Source organism: Berghia stephanieae, chromosome 9, assembly GCF_034508935.2.
Source record: "Berghia stephanieae isolate SIO BIC M18660-M18661 chromosome 9, UCSD_Bste_1.3, whole genome shotgun sequence".
Classification (NCBI taxonomy): Eukaryota; Metazoa; Mollusca; class Gastropoda; order Nudibranchia; family Aeolidiidae; genus Berghia; species Berghia stephanieae.
In genome coordinates, this window is record NC_088368.1 from 29745023 (window position 1) to 29762522 (window position 17500).

Below are 17500 nucleotides of genomic sequence, written 5' to 3' on the forward strand. Positions count from 1 at the left end.
CAAAACAAAAAAGTCAAACTTGTAATTTAAAACAAAATTCATTCCATAACTTGAAAATCATTGAGATTTGTTAAAAACTTGAACAAAATCAAAATAGGGTTTGTTTTGTTTAAACACAACTATTAAAAACAAAATCAAACAAACTACTTTTACAGGAAACAAAAAAAAAGGACACTCAAATTGTTACACCACAGAGTGGGTAAAAAAACCACACACAAAAAAAAAAAAATAAAAACAAGAAAAGACAAATGAATTTCATAATAATCTTTTAAAGGTTGACAATAACATTCCTTTCCATTCCATGGTTTATCTCTTTTCTTGTCCTAGCCCGTCTCATTTCTGTAACCATTTGCCACCTTGGATACTGGGTAGCACGGTAGTGTCTCCGATGCATCACATTGGACACTAGGCACCATTCTTTGTATGATGCATCATCCTCCTGGACACTAGGCACCCTTCTGGGTCCGATACATCATCCTTATGGATACTGGACACCAGAACATTTATATTGTGCCTCACATTGAATACTTGATAATACCGTGTGTCCATGAGTGTCGGATTTATTCCCATTGGTACAACGTTCTACAGAACAACCAATGAGCCAATCAAAGATACCATTTCAATGATTGAAACTGGAAAAAATAACACACTTTTCAAATAATTGTCACAGTATTGTATTTAAACACATTGACAACCCCCCCTCCACCCAATGTAACTTGGAAAAGAATTTCAATTCCATCAAGAAAATCAAACAAAAACCCAAAACAAATTTTGTTGAGACCATAATCGTCATTAACCCAAATAATTACATATTTTAAAACACATTCATTGATTATCATATTGAATGAAAACCAATATAAACTTTAAAAAAACCCCCAAAAAACAACCAACAAAAAACAAAAACACTGTCCAGTCTTTTAACATTGTAATGTTTGGTCCAACGCAATTATCCAATGTATCCAAGATGTCTTCATTACCAAAAACCAACCCAACGACTAACCCATTCCTTCAACCATATTTTATTTCTTTTCATCATAATATGTCTGCACCCCGGATCAACTCGACTACCATCCCACTTTCTACTTCGATGGCATGAAGCCAGAGAGCATATCAAGAGGTAGAGGGAAGATGATAGTGGAGTTCTTTTCTGCTGAGATAGTGTTCAGTGTCTGCAGGTAACGGAGCTGGAGGGCGGCTGGGGACTGGACCATCACGTCGGCAGCGTCCTTGAGGGCACGAGAGGCTTTTTGTTCTCCCTCGGCGGCGATCACCTGTCAGACAATAAATGGTATAGATTCCATCATCATCACCATCATCATTATCATTATTATTATAATAATAATAATAATAATAATAATAATAATAATAATAATAATAATAATAATAATAATAATAATAATAATAATAATAATAATAATAATAATAATATACTTTAATCATCAAAAAAATGGAAATTCGTTTATATTATTATTATTATTATTATTATTATTATTATTATTATTATTATTATTATTATTATTATTACAAGAGTATTTATTGATGATATATTATTTAAGTAGACACAACCGACAAAGCGCTCCAGTGGCTCTATTATTTGAGTTGACAAATTAGCACTTGTCGATATATTATCCTTGTATAAGAGTTGTATTTTATCTATTATCAGTTTATGCCTACGATAGATAGATAGATAGATAGATAGATAGATATATATATATATATATATATATATATATATATATATATATATATAGAGAGGAGAGAGAGAGAGAGAGAGAGAGAGAGAAGAGAGATAGAGAGATAGAGAGAGAGAAAGAGAGGGAGGGAGGGAGAGAGAGAGAGAGGGGGGGGGGGAGAGAGAGAGGGAGGGAAAGAGAGAAAATGAAAGAAAGAGGGAGATATATATATATATATATATATATATTAATATATATATATATATATATATAGGAGAGAGAGAGAGAGAGAGAGAGAGAGAGAGAGAGAGAGAGAGCAAGAGAGAGAGAGAGAGAGAAAAAGAGAGAGAGAGAAAGAGAGATCAAGAGAGAGAGAGAGAGAGAGAGAGAGAGAGAGAGAGAGAGAGAGAGCCTACCTTAGCCCTGGCCTCACGAGATGCCTCTGCTTCGGCAGCCATGGCTCTTTGTAACTGGACAGGGAGGCGGACGTCTTTGCTGGATAAAATTAAATTGATTAGATTAGCATCATCGTTATCAATAGCATCATCAACAGTGTCGTCTTCACAACCATCATCACCGTCACCAGCACCTTCATCATCATCACCATCGTCATTATTACCACCACCACCACCATCATCATCATTTAATATCCCCATCATCGTTGTATCCAAAATACCAACACGACAATATTCATTACATTGCAATGACATGACATTACTTCCACATAGCAACACTCAAAACATGACAAGTTATATTATCCTAAACAATAACTATAAAATGCAAAGCGTCGCTCGTCATGCGTCGAAGACAAGCGATATTGAGAATGGTCAGTGACTGTTTGAGTAACAACGATTGAAAGATTCTGACCTCAGCATTAAGATTATGTACTTTCAATTTAATACTACCTTCGATCCGGGTATTAGTGAATACTTAGCAATAGACAGTGGCGGATATTGTCAGGGCACCTACCAAGCGGCGTACATATTATATAATAGAAAAAGCTTTGTTTGGATTCAATATGGCCTACAACGAGGAGGGGAGATAAATTAAAATGGTAAAGTGTATGGCGCAATGTAAAACCACAGACAAAAAACAAACAAACTCTATACTAATCATACGTATATTTTCTTTTCATATAAATTTCAAACACTGCCTAAATCAAACACGTACAAAGTTTCATTTAGCATACCAGGCAATGAACTGTATTAAATACAACTTATCAAACTATACTACATCATAAGGCGATTGCACGTTTAAAAATTACCAAAAAATAAAAAAATAAAAAAGGAAAGAAAATTGAACAAAAGTACCAAAAAAAAAAACACAACAAAAAAAAACAACAAAACAAAACAAACAAACAAAAAAAAACCCAATAACAACCGAAAACGAATATTAAAAATTAATAATAACCCCCCTCCCCCACGCCCCCCAAAAAAGCAACAACTAACAAAATAACAAAAAACATAATAATAAAAAACAAAACAAAAAACAAAAAAACACCCCCGCCCCAAAAAAAAAAAAAAAACAAAACAAGAAAAAACAAAACAGCGTTCATCGCACAAGATAAAAACACAAGACCGACGTGCAGGTTACACAAGGTAATTGTTTAGCTAAGGACACATTGACGTGCAAAAATAGCATGAAAAAATAAGGCAATTTTAAAATAACACATTATAATATGAAGGTAAATAAGGATCTGAAATGTTTCTCTTTTATCCCTACAGCTATTGTTGTTGGTGCTACTACAACTCATGTTGGTGTTGCTAGAATTAATGTTGCTATTGTTGATCTTATTGCTGTTTTTACTTGTTGCTGTTTTTGTTGTTTGTGTTGTTGATATTTTGAATAAAATCGTATCGCGTTTACTTATCCATACTCCTTAATATTATTTATATATTAAAAATAAATGTTAAAACCTCACCGAAAAAAAATCCTACAAAAACACACTCCAAAGACAAAAATTTAAAAAAACCACCCCCCCCCCCAAAAAAAAAAAACAAACAAAAAAACAAAACAAAAAGAAACACCCCGATCCTCCCCCGAAAAATAAATAAATAAAAGAACAACCCATCCCCCCCCCCCCCCCAAAAAAAAAAAAACAAAAAAAACAACAACAAACTTTATAAGTTTAAATGCACATCTTAGTTAATATAAATAAAGTAAACCCGAGTTTACCATTTGAATATACACATAATGTACCATTGTTAATCAGTAACAAAAAATGGGTCAAAATGAATCTTAAAAAGTTTTTACTTATTACAGTAGTATTAATGAAGTTAATATATTATATTTGACTGGTGTTCATGATTGTCTTCAGTGAGATAGGTGAATGATGCAACTGGCCTTATAATTATTTGCACACAAAAATACTTACACCTCAACACGTTCAACCTTGACCCCCCAGGGATCAGTGGCCTCATCCAGGGCGGTCTGAATAAGGGAAGAAAACAAGGGATGTGGTAGAATCACAATGCACAACAAATAAAAAAAGGTGGGGTACAGGGTTTCTCACCACCACGCATGACTGGAAGACCTCAGGTGGTTGTTGTGGCTACGTAAAGGCCACACGAACAATAATAAATGCTAATGGGTTCGGTTCTTGGGTGCTGACGATGGCGGTGGTGGTGGTGGTGATGACGTAGATGCACGTGGTAAAGATCAATCTACAGACTTTGTGTACTGTGTCTTACGGATACAAACTAACAACGAACCTGACTTTTTTGGTATCATTTTTATATCAATTCCTAACAGTGTAATGAACAAAAAATATTTAACAAAATGTAAATTTAAAAAAAAAAAGGAAAAAGAAAAGAAAAGAAAAAGAAACACAGAGAGAGAAACTGAGAAATAGTCTTGAAACATTGATGATGTCCTATTGATTCAATGACAAATGAATATAAATATATAACAAAAAACTACAACCAAATAAGGAACAAGGCTTTTCTGAAACTATTTCGAAAAGTGGATGTACTTTTATGGATAGTCCAGAAGATTAATTTTATCGGAAATTCGTATTTGATCTTAATATAAAGGACGTTTTGTCAACTTAATTAAAAAAAAAAAAAGAGCGGTCAAAAGTTCACGCTGCGGCCCGAATAAAAAAAAGAAGACAAATAACTTTTTTTTTTTAATCCTGGCAACTGAAAGAAAAGAATAACAAAATAATATCAAAGAATTAGACTTAATGAAAAGTAAATTTTAAATAGCTAATATAAAAAGACCATTAGGCAGAGGGCCATAATCAAGACATTTAAAAAGCATGGTTATAGAAGATTTTTTTTGCCCTATCGAAAACACACAAGATTACAATTTCTCTAAACAATAAACATCCACATTATAGTTCTCAACGAAAAACAATAACAACAAAAAGTTCCCTTTATTCATTCCCAAGGTGAAATTTGTCTTTTGGGTCTCTCCAAGGAAAGACTGGAATAACCCAGGCGTCAGCCGCAGTGAGTTAGACTTGCTCAATGCAACACAGCGTGGTGGGTACCTTTCGGGTATTAGAAAAGACCATATACCGCTAAGCAACGTTGTCCCTTTGCTTTCCTTCCAATGATGGCAGTACATAGGGAGATTAGATGACATTCAGATTACAGACTTGAACGGACGATCGTGTTCATTTACAAGCATTTCCACTTTGATTATTTTGGGACTGCTCTATCATGACCTTCTTGTTTTAAAAGAAACGGCGGAATTCTCGTTTTGTGGATCTTCTTTGAGATTAAAAAAAAGTAATTCAGAGGCATTAGACCCATGGACTCGGGAATTTATCCCAGTTTCTATTTCGTTAAACGAACAACTAGAATTGCTAATCTTGTCTATCACAAAGTACTTTCCGAAAGATCTAACAGATCCAGCTACCAAACCAATGCTGTATGGAAATTTGCGTGAGAAGCGAGTGCCCTATAAACTGAGGAATTGGGACCCCCTCTTTACGATTACAGCTTACTCGATTCTACAAGAAGTCAAAAACATATAATTCTGAAAAGTTTTGCAAAGTTTTGAAAGAATATCGTGATGTCGAAAAAACAACAACATTCAATTACTTTGAATAGTTACTTTGGTGATGTGGCGATAAGTTAATTATTCAAAAGAGATTTTGTGATATTATATTATCTTTTAAAAAATCGGAAATTCAGATCTTACATCGGAGATCAAATTAGTTTATACCTCAGTGTTGGTATAATATAGGCGATTCTATTCATCATCATACATTCACATAAATAAATAACAAAAACGAAAATGAGGAAGACGACAATAACAACAACAACAATAAGGGAAGCAACAAAAACAAACATAGAACATCAACAATAATAAAATAAGTGACAGCAGCATGACAATATAACAATGTGGATTTCAACAACATCAACTGACTTGGGCATGCATGCATAAAATCAATCCACATAATATCATAATGACCAAATACGACAAAGGAGACAAGCCCAGTTTCCACAACATCGATTGTTTTTGGATGCCTTCCGACAAAACATGGAACATTATGATGCCTCCTTATGTATAATATACTGTATACATTTAAACGACAAAAACATCCTGATAATCATTATGTACAGAGAATTAATGAATAAAACAAAACAAACGAGTGGAAATTACTTGTGAGACATTTGTGTACTAGATAAGAATTAAATAATCTGACCACTATTTCACATCTTTAAACGATATATCTTGACATTGGAATAACCTGTCCGATGGTCTTTTTCTAAAGTGTGTGGAAGGGTGAACTCTATTAAATGATCTACATTTTACCATATTATGTGTTCAATAAGTCTCAACACGGGGGACACATTTGGGGGCTGGCGATGGCCTTAGCCACCCCAACTGACCTTAGTCAACCCATTCTTTGGTAATTAAATAAGTTCATTATAACAGCACACAGCGATGATTTTCATAGCAAAAATTCATTTCTTATCATAATGACAAAACTCGTGCCCAAATGTATGTGAATAGACGCTGTGGGATTAAAAACTCAATGACTGGGTTTATTTTTCATTTAAATCATAATAAGTCTTGTAATTATCCCACTAAGCTCATCTATATCCAAAATTCCAATACAATAATATCCATAATGTGCAATATACAATATACACTCATTTGCCTGCTACGACATAAATAAACAAAATGATTAAACAAGAACCAATGAGAATAATCTAAATGCATGAAAAAAAAAACCCAGAAAAAAAGTAACCAAAGACGGACAAAAGATCAAATGAAGGTCGGGCGGGGTGAACTAAGGAAAGGGCTGCTGCTAGTCAGTGTGAACGCGGTCTGTGTTATTGTGACACTTACATCTCCACACGTTCCACGCGAATGCCCCAAGGGTCAGCACACTCGTCTAGATTAGTCTGTGGGAGGTGGAGATCCCGCATGGATCGAGTTTGGAAAGAAAATTTGATTGTCATTCCAAACAGTCACGCAGACAAAACAATGATGATACAGACAGGGAGTAAACACAGACCTCTTCAACTTTTCACTAATTAATTAATTTGTCACATCACAACGACACAAGTTGATGAAAACAAGTGGAACATTTGGTTTGGCTTTTCATAATCACACACAGACAAAGCTTTTTAAAAAACAAACAAAAACACATAGGGAAACACTCATATTATAGAAGTCTTGGCTGTTTACCATAAGACAATGTACAAGGACACTCGTTGGTAAACACAGAAGTAAACACGTGTATGTAGTACATATTCATATGGCTACTCTGAAGGATGTGCCTCGACAGAGACAAGAGAATATCAGACTTGTTAAACATTTGATTTTTTCCTACTCCAAAGACAAATGTTGGTGAAGACAAGAGAGAACACTCCCATAGATATCTTCCACATTTGGTTACCATTTATCCGATATTCAAGACTAAAACGTTCCAAGATGGGTTATCAATATTTTGGGATTTATGATCCCACAAAAACAAACGTAAGCGAAGAAAAGATAGGGAACGTATTTATTGTCTCCAACATTTTGACCCACAGCGTCAATCTAATATCACGTCGGAATAAATCAGGAGAATATAATTCAGTTTAAAATTTAAAACGGGAGAATTTGGACATTTAAGATTTCATAATATTTAGGTTACAAAACTCAATCTCTCCATAGCAGTGATTTATCTTTACTTACATTTTGATAGTTAAGCTAAATGTTGAATCTTTATGAATCATGCTCATTCCGATATAATACCGTTTTGAGACGAATGGTAGTATTTGACTATTTGGGATATGGAAACAACAAACAACATTTATCGACAGAGCTGTCCATTCCTTCTTCATGTTGTGGTTGAATAATTAATTATTGACCATAAAAACCCCAAAGCGTCCATCACCACAGAATTCCTACAGTTACATAGGATGAGGTCAGCTTCAAGTCTTGCCAACATCAGCTTACAACAAATGATCTTCGAGGTAAATAAGCCGCTCATTTACAAATCAAAAGGTTTTGGTTTTGAATCCAGATAATACACATGAGATATTTTTTCTCACGACACAATTATCGTCCTATGGCAGGTGGAATAAAAAAATGAAAGTACCACCTTATCAAAGAATATTAATTGAGAACTCTTTTGTCTTCGTTTACTAAATCGTCCTTTCCTTCCACTTAACTAGGCAGCCATGTCGAAGAGAAAATTATAAAATATTCATATGAACATTCAAAACATTTTGAGTATCGTTACCCTGTGACATAAACACTTTAAAAATTCAATGCGTTTTTTAAATATTTCACCCGAACGGTAATAAAACGCTATACACGACACACTCTCCCTCTCCAGATCTCGACACAGAAACAGAAACATATATATAGACCCACTCCTCCTCTCCTCACCCCGACACAGAAACAGGTATATGCACTCACCCTCTTTCCCCTGACCCCCACACAGAAATATGTATATAGAAAAACTCCTCCTCTCCTCAGGTATAGAGGTCCATCTCTTTCTCCTGATTCCAACATAGAAACATGTAAATAGACCCACTCTCCTTTTCCTGACCCCAACACAAAAGGTATACAGACCCACTCCCCCTTTCTTGACCCGGACACAGAAACATGTATATAGACCAGTGACATATATAGGGTAAACGAAGTCCTAGATATAGACCCACTCCGTCTCTCCTGACCCCAACACAGAAACAGGTATACAGACCCACTCCGTCTCTCCTGACCCCAACACAGAAACAGGTATACAGACCCACTCCGTCTCTCCTGACCCCAACACAGAAACAGGTATACAGACCAATCCGTCTCTCCTGACACAGAAACAGGTATACAGACCCACTCCCCCTTTCCCCACCCGGACACAGAAGCATGTATATTATAGACCCACTCCGCCTTTCCTGACCCCGAAACAGAAACAGGTATACAGACCCACTCCCCAAACGGACGAGTCTGTGACATGACGAGATGGAATTAAATGGTTGTGAGAAGATAATGCTATTAATTGTAAATCCGATTCAAATATATTCAAACAATAAAAAATAAAAAATTCGACCGGTGACCTTCTTTTCTTTGGAAGACAAGCCAAAATTAAAAAAAAAATTATCGAGACACTAAGAATAGAATATAGAAAGGACAAGTCTATAAAATTCTTCCTGCCCACATTCCGACGCCCATAATATCTCACCTGTTCATTACTTTATTCAAATATAGTTTCTGTTTTCTTCTTTTTATTTTTGTTGTTGAGTGTTTTGCCTGTTTCCCGAGGAAACACAAGGGGCTAGACGTAATTTATTTCGAACTGTTTCAATATAATGTGAGTCCCATTTACTGTTTGTATTCTCTCAACATCCGGGTCACTGAGGCACTCTTCGGTTTTGATTTGACGATAAGGGGCTTGGGTAAAATGAACTAGTCTAACATTATAGTTGAAGCGTGAGGTGTGATGGATACACATTGCAGTTTTATAAAAATAAAGACAACAACAGCGACAACAAAAACATATAAAGAAACAATGAACAACTGAAACAATGAATATGAAAAATGTTACAGGTATGCTGCTGTGAAATGAAATATATTTTTACAGGGTGATTCAAAAAGAATATGGCAAAACTATCATACGATATTTTAAAAAAAGAAGAGGAAAACAATAGAAAACACTAACTTGGACACGTGTGTAGCGCATACCTTCAAGTTTTTTATATTCTCAATGTGGCCACCAACGGCAGCGCGGACAACATCAAGCCGATATGAGAATTCATCTCAAACGAGCCGCATGTCACGGCCCACCGTGTTGATTGCAGCTGTTATTCGATCTTTCCAGTCATCGGTACTGACTGGAATTAGTGGAATTTAAATTTGGTCTTTAACATACCCCTACAAGAAAAGGCGCACACAGTAAGGTCTGGGGATCTGACAGGCCAAGCACACAGAGCAAGGTCTTAAGCAGCTCTCCTCCAAATCCAACGCCGAGGCACGTTTTCATTCAAACAAGCTCTGACCCCAAGATGTCACAAATCAGCTATACCGGAAGTTACACTAACGACAGCGGTGAAATCGACATCCAATCAAACTTAGATAACTACTCTATAAAATTATAACCACTAATTCAGTCCACTACACTGCTATATATAGACTTTAACCAGTTGTTTGAAAGATCGAATAACAGCTGCAATCAACACGGTGGATCGTGACATGCTGCGGTGCGTTTGGGATGAATTCTCATATCGGCTTGATGTTGTCCGCGCTGCCGGTGGTGGCCACATTGAGGATATATAAAACATGAAATAAAAACTTGAAGGTATGTGCTACACATGTGTCCAAGCTAGTGCTTTCCATTGTTTTTCTTTTTTCTTTTTTTTTTTTTTATGTCCCCTGATAGTTTTGCTATATTCATTTTGAATCACCCAGTATAATAAGATGTCTAACGAGAGTCCTTTTGTGACAACAACTGAATATCATGAATTCTTCTATTTGTCAAAATTGAAGTGTATAATATATGCAAGTCTGACATCCGAACCCACTTTTGGGCCTAGTTTAACATTGTTGTAATGGCATGGACAATATTTTGCTTTTTTTTTTTTGAGATTTCCATTACAACAATGCGCCCATAAGGAATTGGGTTATCGGACCTGCAAATAAGTGCACGTCTGTCAATATATTTGTGGTGCCAAGGATGTGATAATGCAATAAATTTCCTCCTTTTAATGTATTGGCTGCGCGCTCTTACGCTGTTTTATTACGCAAAAAGGCAACATTCAATAGAGAGAATGTGCTTAATGTGCAACTTTTATTTTATCTCTATATATCGTAATAAGATGGTAAAACAGAAACCAAGAGAGCAGAACCATCGAGAGAGAGAGAGAGAGAGAGAGAGAGAGAGAGAGAGAGAGAGAGAGAGAGAGAGAGAGAGAGAAGGGGGGAGGGGGGAGGAGAGATAATAGCGAGAGAAACAGAAAGAGAATGCAGGGGTAGAAAACAAACAATATCTCTGGGGGCTAGGGTGACATGAAAAAAACGTTCTTTCTCCTGCATCCACGGCTCTTTGGTCTCATTAAAACAAATAACAAAACCATTAGTATCGATTTTTACTTTCTAAGCACATTCGTAAACAAAATAATTTGTTTTAATTGATCCTATTTTTATGCTGACCCAAAAATGCTTTTTAAAAAAAAGTGCATTGAAAAAGAGGGTGGGGGGAACTGAAAGACAAGACAGACCATGGTATTATTTCATCGATAAAAAGACATCTCTTCCCTGCAGACATAATGGATGTCAAGGTTTGAAAATAAGACAGTAAATGGACGCTGACGTCATCATTCCATGCCGAGTGTGTGACGTGTCCCGAAGACTTAAATCTCTATTTGGCACAAATTCATTCTCTGCTAAAGATATCCATCGGCTTTAATAGTATAATATCATGACTGGTCTACCGACCGTGTGTTTGTATAGCACCATGGTTAATGGGTGTTGAATGTAAGGTTAACAATTAACAACATATATGGACAGAGTATGAAAAGTTCATGGATTATTTGTTATAAATATCATAATAATATAATATCAGAAGATTCAATAATGGAGAATGTGGGCTAAAATTTAGGGGGAAAAATGTCCACTTGAAATGGTTAAAGAACATTTAAAGAGATGAACAGGCAATAGACGGGTCCCGTTTTACTGGCATGAAAAAATAATGAATTAAAATATGTATATAACAAATACATCTGGTTTGCATTGGAGGAAATATGGAAGATAAATCTTAGGTAACAGCGAGAAAAAGTAATTGTGACAAATTACACAGGTGTTTGATAAAAATGTGAAAAGTTGTGTATGAAACAAAGCCGGAGAACGAAGTTATGAAAAATACAAGAAAAAAAATCATCCCCCCTCCCCTAAATTAACCTGCCTTAAATGGGGATTGAACCCTGGACCTCATGATAACTGAAGGTCATGTCAATATTGTCATCCGCCATGTTCATGTAAGGGTTTCTCATTTATAATTGGCCTGTTTACAACACAGTTGTCGTCTTGATACAGCTTGGGTAGACCCCGACAATGCATGCGTGCAACTCGGACCGAGTTGAACTTTCTGACCTCATATCATGATATGATATGACCAGTATTTGCTGCTGGTTTCAATCCAGTGACCTTGACTGAATAATAATCATTATGGCCCCGATATATGAGTGCCAAACTTTATGGCTCTGTCTTCGTAAATCACCGGATAGATAATTTATGACAGTAGCTCACTCTTGGAAAATAGTGAGCCCACACAAAACAACAAATACTGCTACCCTTTGAGTTGTCTCTTGAAGACCTAAGTTAAGGGACAGAGAAGTGCCCGAAGCATTTCTTCCCTAAATTTTAATCACTCATGACGATGTGGGACAAAAACATCAATGTTGATCGCATGAAGTGGATGTCACTCGGCTCTTTAATATCTTTTTTAAGGGCATTTGAGTGATAAGTGCTTACTAAATTCTCCCTAACATAACAATAATATGTCAAATATAATTTAAGGTTACACACAATTGTGTGTGTTAAAATTTGACTGACAGGAAATAAATGATCGGGGAAGGAGGTCGGGGTAATGCGTACCTGCATGATGTGAGAGATATTTTCCCTGTCGGATAAAATCTCACTAAGGTTCTTGGTTCCCAGGACATTACGTAGGGTTGTGGCAGCCAACAGGCGAGTTGATCGGTTGGAGTCCTCCACGTTGGTGATGGACATGGTAGCGTTCTGGACACGGTAGTACACAACAGCGTCCACAGCTACTGTAACGGAGTCACGGGTCAAAACCTGGAGAGAAAAAATTCTGACCAATAGCCTCAAAACGGTAGAATGTAGGATGAAAACCAACACAAAATTGAATTTTAAACCAAAGTTATTACATTTGAGTAAAAAAAATAAATTACCTTCATTGAGAGAGTGGGTTGGAGTGAGAGAGTTTCTTTTTATTTGTCGTAAACTTGAACAACTTATCTGATTTATATTCGTGCCGACTTAAAACTAAATTTTCTTCATCAATCAATCAAGTTAATTTCGAGATATTCTTACTCCAGATTGACGAATTGGTCCTATTTGATAGTCACAAATCATCATGAATGGTGGTGGTTGACGTGCCTAAAGTCGTAATGCTGATGGTGACAGTGATAAGCTTGGTTATGGGATAATGCTATCTTTCTTATAATTATAACGCTTTCTTAATTGGGCAGAACGAGTTATTTTCTTTTTTACTTAAGCATTGAGAGGGTCTCCTCCTCCAGGAATGCTTGTGATACACTTTTATTAAAATCATGACTCATAATATAGAGTCGATACACAGTCCCTTGTCAATTAATTCACAAAATTAAAGAAATTGAAAAATTGGCCAAAGTAGCTACAATGATCAGTTTTAAAATGAAATCAGTGATAAACCATATCAAAAGTGAACAAAAGTAACGGATATGGGATCACTTTACTCAGTCGTAGCCCTGCACGTTCGAATAATGTAAATAATACATGACATCATGAGACCAATCGAGACAAAGAGTTTTTTTGCCGGTGTCTATAGCGTTAAAAGTACAATAACTATAGCTTGCTTATCTTTTGATAGGACGCTCGTCTATTGGAAAGTACTTTCTGTCAGACCATACAGATCCAGGAAATCCAATCATGCTGGAATCGACAGAGGGGTCATAGTAGAACCTTGTATGAAAAGGTCCCTTTGCAAGTGAGTCCAGTACCCTACAAACTGAGCTCTCGGTATCTCTGACGCAAATTAAGATTGTCAACTTATCATTTAAGATAAGATTGGCACGTCGTATCATTAAGGTATACCGTAAGTATAGATGACAGAGGTGGTTGTTAAGCATTGTGTTAAGAGCACTTGTATCTCGATAAAAAAAAACATGTAATTATATTGTCAGATTAGAGTAAAACGGAACCCCACTTGTAAGAAATTTTTTTTACTTTTATAGCGTTATATCCACTAAAAGCGCTTTATAAAGGGTCCCAAGCGTCCAGGAACGCTTAACATGTAGAATGAAACTTGAAATCATAAAGCGCTATAGCAATTTCTTTTCGACCGAGACAACAGTGCTATCGGCTATGCAATCATTTTACAACTGAGTGCGGTGAGAGAACGGGGTTAAAGAGCTTTTACCAAGGACTCAGCTATAGGCCACAGCGGGATTAGAACCAGGGACCTGTATGTAGGACGGCAAGTGACATTCCACAAGACCAGAAAGCCACAGTAAGTGTGTTGAACTAACGATACGGTAATGATAATGTTTTCATTGTGGATTTTGATACTGATGATAGTGTTGAGTGTTGGTAGTGTTGATGACAGTATCGATGGGAGTGTTGGATGAGATGGTGGTGGGTTTGCTGGGAGTATAAAACAGAAGCCATACTTCCTGGGGTGGCACATCGAAGGAGACTGTTCTGAGGTCGACCTTGGTGTACGAATCCATACAGGGAATGATGAAGAACAAACCTGGTGATACACATACACGTGTGTCAAGTTATTGGTGAGAAATCGTACATACACAAATTGGGGACATACACACACACACACCTATGCACAAACACGCAGAGGCACAAACACACATACACACACGCGCATGCACAAACACACAGAGACACAAACACATACACACAATCTATTTCAACAAATCTCAACATGCCCCTGGGCCTTAAAATGGAAATAATGATAATGGATGGATCAATGGATGGATGATGAAAGAGAGCGATATGAATAGATAGTAGGAAAGAAACTGACAGACAGGAACATAGATGAACATACAGGGAGGGAATGATGAAGAACAAACCTGGTGATACAAATACACGTGTGTCAAATTATTGGTTAGAATTCGTAGAAACACAACGTGGACACACACACACACACACATATCCATGCACAAACACACAGATGCACAAACACACAGAGACACAAACACACACACACATCCATTTCAACAAATCTCAACATGCCCCTGGGCCTTAAAAAGGAAATAATGGTAGTTGGATCTGTCAGATCTGGCAGAAAGTACTTTGCGATAGACTAACGTCCTATCCAAAGGGTAGCAAGTAATTGCTATTGTCTGTTTCATACTATAGAAACCGGGATAAACTCCGGCTCCATGAGGCTAATGGCTCTGAAGGACTACAGAGATGAACTGAAAGCCAGATAGGTGGCTTAATGGCTGGCTGGATAGATAGATAAATATAGACAGTATGCGCTTGGCCAAGAAACTCACAACATTGCGATCCGAAAGTATAACGTTCCAACACACAAAACTATGTGTAACCTTAAACGTTTATAGTCTGGTTAACACAGTTTAGTGAGAATTACTCGTAAACGCGGATGGCAAAAACAATAACAAAGACCCGAGTGACGTCAACTTCATTCTATCTATAAATGTATCGTTGTATGGCTGGATGGATAGAAGGATAGATGAATGGATAGAATGAAAGATAAACTAACCTGGTCCCTTGGCACCTCCAGAGAGAAGACGTCCAAGCCTAAATATGACGGCTCTCTCATACTCTTGGACGACCTGAAATAAATGGGAAAATCGGGGAGGAGTGAAAATAATGATAACCAATCGGTCCTTGTACTTAACAACAGCTATTGAGGTGGCCCGGGAGGAACATTCTCATACCTAATAGTTTAAGTAAGATACAAAGTATTGATGTTCTTATTTCCTTTTAAAATACAAGTGAAGACATCCGACCACACGTCAAACATAATTTCATAGAGGTAATTTCCAAACTTATCTTGGTCTTTTTTTAAGACCATAAATAATATCAACGATAATTACGATGGTGATGATAATGATGATAGCAACCACGACGAAGACGACGACGATGATGATCATCATGATTGTGATGATGGTAAATAACAAACAACATATTAAATAAAAGATATGCAAATTTAGTAAACAGAAAATGTAGACACAAATTTATCAACAAAGTGTTGACAAGTCGAACCCTATAATATGGCAAAAAGGTTTTATTACTCATGTCAATGGGTTTTTGATTTGATCGATCGGAATCGTTCCAAATGTTTGGGTAGTTTTATAGAAGGGGAAAAAAGGAGAAAGAAACTGGTGGCTAGAAATCTAATTCATTTTTCGATCATATATAAAGACAAAAACAAAAACCTCCACCAAAACTCAAAGCGGTCTATAAGGGGTCCTAAGCCAACATGTAGGAAGAGATATGACGTCTCTGAGACGGTATTGTAATACGCTTCAACAGTCATGTCGTCACTTCCCTAGTAGTGACGCATGGTAACTTAGTAACCGGCTCTGAACTATCGGAACAACGGCGAACACCCTTATGAAATATTTCTCCAACGAGCATAAAAGTGTATCCAGAGGAGAAAAACATTATAAATATGATCATGTTTTGACTTTTATCCATTCTGATCACAAGAAATATGAAAAGTTCTAGCCAGCATGAAGAATAAAAAGTACTGATTTTCTTTGTTTAGAACCACGATGGCCGCCGTTGCTGGGCGACGTGACATCAGACTATTGAATCCAATTGCGCTTTTAAACAAAGACAATACTGTAACGGGCTAGGTTCTCTTTACGCCTGCTTATGGGGAGATAATATGAGTACAGAGACTTTCCCAGGGACCTAACTCAGTGTCGCTACGGTGGGGCTCGGACAAGAGACCTACAGGTCAGAACCCGTGTGTCATACCATGACCACATCACGAAATATCTGAGAACCAAAATTTATTTATTTTGAATTTTCTTTAGTTTCCTCTCTGTGTATCCTTTCTGTCCTATAAGAACCTTTTCACCCAAGGACATGATGCAAACCGAATTACTCTCTCATGTCGTGCGTTTAATTCAATGTTCGTATTTCATGCCAATTCAGTGGAAGACTGGTTAACATTTCTCTTGTTACATTTACCGATTATCACACAGACATTTCTATTATTAAATAGCGTCTTTCAATGCCTTCGGTATACCTCAAGCGGCCAAAGTTATTTATTAATTTTTTTTTTTACTTCAAAATATCATTAAATTATATGAAAATGACGACGACGACGACGACGATGATAATAACGGTGATGATGATAACAAAGCTATGGGGAAAGTCAGTCAAAGACGATGCTGATATTTAACAATGAATGGACAATGGAACTTACTTTGATGCATAGGCACAACGAGAACGGGAAGGTGCAGATAATGAGGAGCATGGACAAAGCCCACAACACATATCCACAGCACCCTATGCTGCCTCCATCATCTCGTCCCTGGTCTGAGGAAACAAGACAGGAAAAAGAGATGCATCATTACGTTGATAATGAATAATGTGAAACAATGGGAATGTATACGTCTGTAACGGCCAATCATGGATGCCTGACATTTATATATGTGACC

The 17500-nt window shown here is 36.7% G+C and overlaps 1 protein-coding gene across 16 annotated transcripts in view; it reads right to left on the reverse strand.

Moving 5' to 3' along the window:
* Nucleotides 1-1003: 1003 nt before the first annotated feature.
* LOC144980024 (mechanosensory protein 2-like) overlaps nt 1004-17500 on the reverse strand; it is a 103793-nt gene continuing 87296 nt past the window's right edge. For all 16 annotated transcript variants that reach the window (XM_078927466.1, XM_078927478.1, XM_078927477.1 and 13 more), the window contains 7 exons: nt 17266-17378; nt 15586-15658; nt 14513-14595; nt 12714-12917; nt 4048-4103; nt 2090-2168; nt 1004-1271 (listed from right to left, as the gene is read on the reverse strand). In XM_078927466.1, the coding sequence (XP_078783592.1) occupies nt 1080-1271; nt 2090-2168; nt 4048-4103; nt 12714-12917; nt 14513-14595; nt 15586-15658; nt 17266-17378 (800 nt within the window). In that variant the 3' untranslated portion in view covers nt 1004-1079. The remainder of the gene's footprint in view (nt 1272-2089; nt 2169-4047; nt 4104-12713; nt 12918-14512; nt 14596-15585; nt 15659-17265; nt 17379-17500) is intronic.